Genomic DNA, 3,315 nt, shown 5'->3' with positions numbered 1-3,315 from the left:
CGAGGGAGTGACACGCTCTCAGATGGGCTCCCACAAGCATAGGGCGTCCCTGTCACCTCGTAACACAGAACTGAGCACCCCTGGCAATCCTATCAGAAGACACTCCCTCCAGGGCCCGGGCTCAGAATTCCAAGGCAGATAAATAGTCAAACCTCCCGCTTTACCTCTTCCCTTTTCCTTTTCTTATTCATTTTCTTCTTCTCCCTTTTGGCCTTCTGCTTCGACCAAGCTTTATTTTTCACGAATCTTCTCCTCCCTTCGTTTTCTGTCTTCTCCTTCCTCTGCTGCTCCAGCAGTTTCTGCCTCTGCTTCTCCCTGATCTTATCTCTGAATGGAATGGTGTCCGTGTTGACGTCCACGGGCACAAAGTCTGGAAACTGCTTTCCCCTCAGCTCCGGCATCTTGGGCATCCTGAGCAGAGCGAAGCCTCGCGCCAGGGCAGCAAAGTCCAGATCTGATTCAACCAAGCACCAGGGTGAGACCGGCCCACGGGAGGTTCCAGCAGATCATTTTTCTAACCAAACGATCTCATGATCTCACTGTAACTAAAGTACTGCGTTTGTACTAAGAAGGAACACGCAGCAGCCAGCTCATTCCTCTACCCAAGCCCTAGGAGGCCTCCCCGTTAGATGTTTAGAAAACACCCCCGACACATGCCCAACATTTTATGAGACAGAGAAGCCTCGTGCCTGGGTGCCTGCGGAAGCGCAGCAGCTCAGACGGAGACACAGCGCCTGCCGACGCCCGACTCACCCTTGAGTCTGAAGATGAGGCTGCACTCGTGCTTGGCGTAGGCCTGGACGAAGGACACGAAGGCCCGCATGCCCTTCTCAAACACGGCCCTGTCGGCCAGGGCCATGGCCCGCAGCTTCGGGAGGAGGTCCGCCGTGTGCTTCTGTGGCTGCATCTCCTGCAGGGGGCACTGCAGAGCCCACACTCACTTCCTCGCCCCAAGGCTCCCCCCAGAGCCAGCGCCAAGATGACCGAGGGCAAAACAATCCCCTTGCATCTCAGATCAGAGGCCATGGAGCCCAAACCCAGCCCAAGTGCTGTACTGGACCGGAAAGTATTTAAAATTTTACATGACCCCGACTTCTGGTTGGAAAATATGGCAAAGCCAGGTCCACGTTCCCACCCCTGTCCACCAGGGACACAGCTGGGGCTGAGCTGGGGCTGCCACCCTGAGGAGGCGGGGGTCTCCCCCGGCCAGGTCCCCGCACTTCCATCACCAGCCAGGCCCTGTGAGCTTGTACCCCCATCTAAGTTCCCGACCACTTGCTGGAAAAGGAGCGAGAAGGCGGCTTACCTTTTGGTTGATTGCGAGGAAGTTGACGTAGGACTCTTCCATGGGGAGGAGGAACACCAGTGCGCTGCCACCATGGCCGATGCGCGCAGTGCGGCCACAGCGATGCACGAAGGCACTGCGAACACAGGAGGACACAGCGCCTGTGACGGTGCTGAGCAAGCACAGGCCCAGGGCCGCCGGGGCCGCCTGACCACAGCTCAGTCCCAGCCCCGCCCCGACCAGTGTGGACACAGGAGCGTCGGCAACTACATATCCATTGCCAACCAGACAGGACTCTGTGAGGCACTGAACATGACTACACAGTGTTTACATTTATGCTTATCTGGTGGTACAGGCTGGTGTGGTCCTAGTAGAAAATTTGGAAAACAACAAAAAGTATAAAAAAGATGATGACCTGTGAGCTTCCCACCGACAAGGAACCATTATTACTGCTCGGTTCAGTTACAGGCATTTTCTACTTGGAAGCATTTATCAGTCATACATACTGTTTTCCTTAACCCTTTGAGTGCCAACCAGTATCCTAGGAACTATGCTACAATTGCCAAGGCATTTTTGCTGATTTTACAGTTTAGGAAAAAAATTATGAATCGCAAGTAAATGAAGTTACATATTCAAAAACATAAGGAAACCTTTACTACATTTGTTTTCATCTTTGACATATATTGTTTGCTGATTGTATTATAAAATACTAGTAGAAAAAAAAATTGCCGATAGCGCCCCCGGCACTTTTGGCGAAAGACAGGAGGAGCGCGATTGCGCTCCCCGGCACTCAAAGGGTTAAACATGTTATCATGTCCATTTCTGCAGGAATTTGCTGCAAAACCTGGTATCACTACGAGAGCCATGACATGCCCACTCGCCTATTTTTGCTGTTTAAAATCACTTTCAACTCGTCATTTTATCTGCCCCGAGACTCCCATTTCTAGGCGATTCCTAGGCGGAGGGCAGCGTTCGGTCGTGCAGTACCTGGCACTGCTGGGGGGGTCGTACTGCAACACCCAGTTCACCTCGGGGATGTCTATGCCGCGGGCCATCACGTCCGTGCACACCAAGACCCCGCTGGAAAGGGAGACAGCGCGTGGTGAGCGGGATCCGCACTTCCATCGCCAGCGCCTTTACATCTCAGTGAGGACAACGGGGGACAGGTTCCGGGATCTCACAGTGACCACGACATGCAGGTCCCTGTCCTTACGGAGCTTACAACCTCTCAGGGAAGCCAACAGCTGGCTGAGGAAGTCGGCACAGCAAAGTGGGTTGGGCCAGGACAGAGGGACAGGTGCACATCTGCACAGAGAGGACACAGTAACTGGGGAGGGGGCGGGGGCGCCAGCAGGGAAGTAAACTACGCCCACGGAGCATCAAAGGCAGAGGGACATGCGGCGGCTGGAGACGCGCCGTCCCCGCCAGGCCCACCTCTGCAGCTTGCGGAAGCCCATGAAGATCTTGTTGCGCTTGAACTTCATCTTCCCGTGAAGACACATGATCTCCACGCCCTTCACCAGCGCCTCCAGGGCCTTGCCGTAGTATTCCACGCAGGCACAGGTGCTGCGAGGGGGACCGAGGGCTCAGGCGTGGGCCATTGGTCCCCTACAACCAGACGCAGTGACGCCCGCCCTCCGGGAGAAGGCAGACGGCTGTGCGTGTTCACAGCTAAGCTCCAAATCCTGGCCCCTGAGAAACGGCTTAAACTGAAGTCGTCTTTCATAACAAAAGCAATGACATCTTAAATATGAAGAGTTTCATGAGATTTCCAAACGCTCCTGCTTCCCCTCTGGGGACTGGCTTCTCCCCCATCACTGACTCCCAGGCTCAGCAGGTAAGCCAGGTCCCCCCAAGCAGATCCACCCCAGGTATCTGGTCTGGGCGCCAAGTCCCCCCAGGACATCGCAGTGAGGGTGCCCGAGAGGGATGGCCACGCAGCTCTCTGGGGCTCCCCGACCCTGTCTTCCCAACGGCTGGGCATCCAGCTTTGGGAGTCTGTGAGCTCCCTCCCAGCGCCCCCTAGTGAA

General features: G+C 55.4%; 1 protein-coding gene across 1 annotated transcript in view; it reads right to left on the bottom strand.

The window, feature by feature from the left end:
* Nucleotides 1–55: 55 nt before the first annotated feature.
* Nucleotides 56–3,315, bottom strand: part of LOC102435710 (ATP-dependent RNA helicase DDX55-like) — an 8,272-nt gene continuing 5,012 nt past the window's right edge. The window contains 5 exon segments of the mRNA XM_014448251.2: nucleotides 56–454; nucleotides 754–922; nucleotides 1,307–1,421; nucleotides 2,273–2,365; nucleotides 2,720–2,851. Of these exon segments, the coding sequence (XP_014303737.1) occupies nucleotides 147–454; nucleotides 754–922; nucleotides 1,307–1,421; nucleotides 2,273–2,365; nucleotides 2,720–2,851 (817 nt within the window). The 3' untranslated portion in view covers nucleotides 56–146.

This window comes from Myotis lucifugus, unplaced genomic scaffold (genome assembly GCF_000147115.1).
Source record: "Myotis lucifugus unplaced genomic scaffold, Myoluc2.0 scaffold_790, whole genome shotgun sequence".
Lineage (NCBI taxonomy): Eukaryota > Metazoa > Chordata > Mammalia > Chiroptera > Vespertilionidae > Myotis > Myotis lucifugus.
This window is presented reverse-complemented; position numbering and strand designations above follow the sequence as displayed.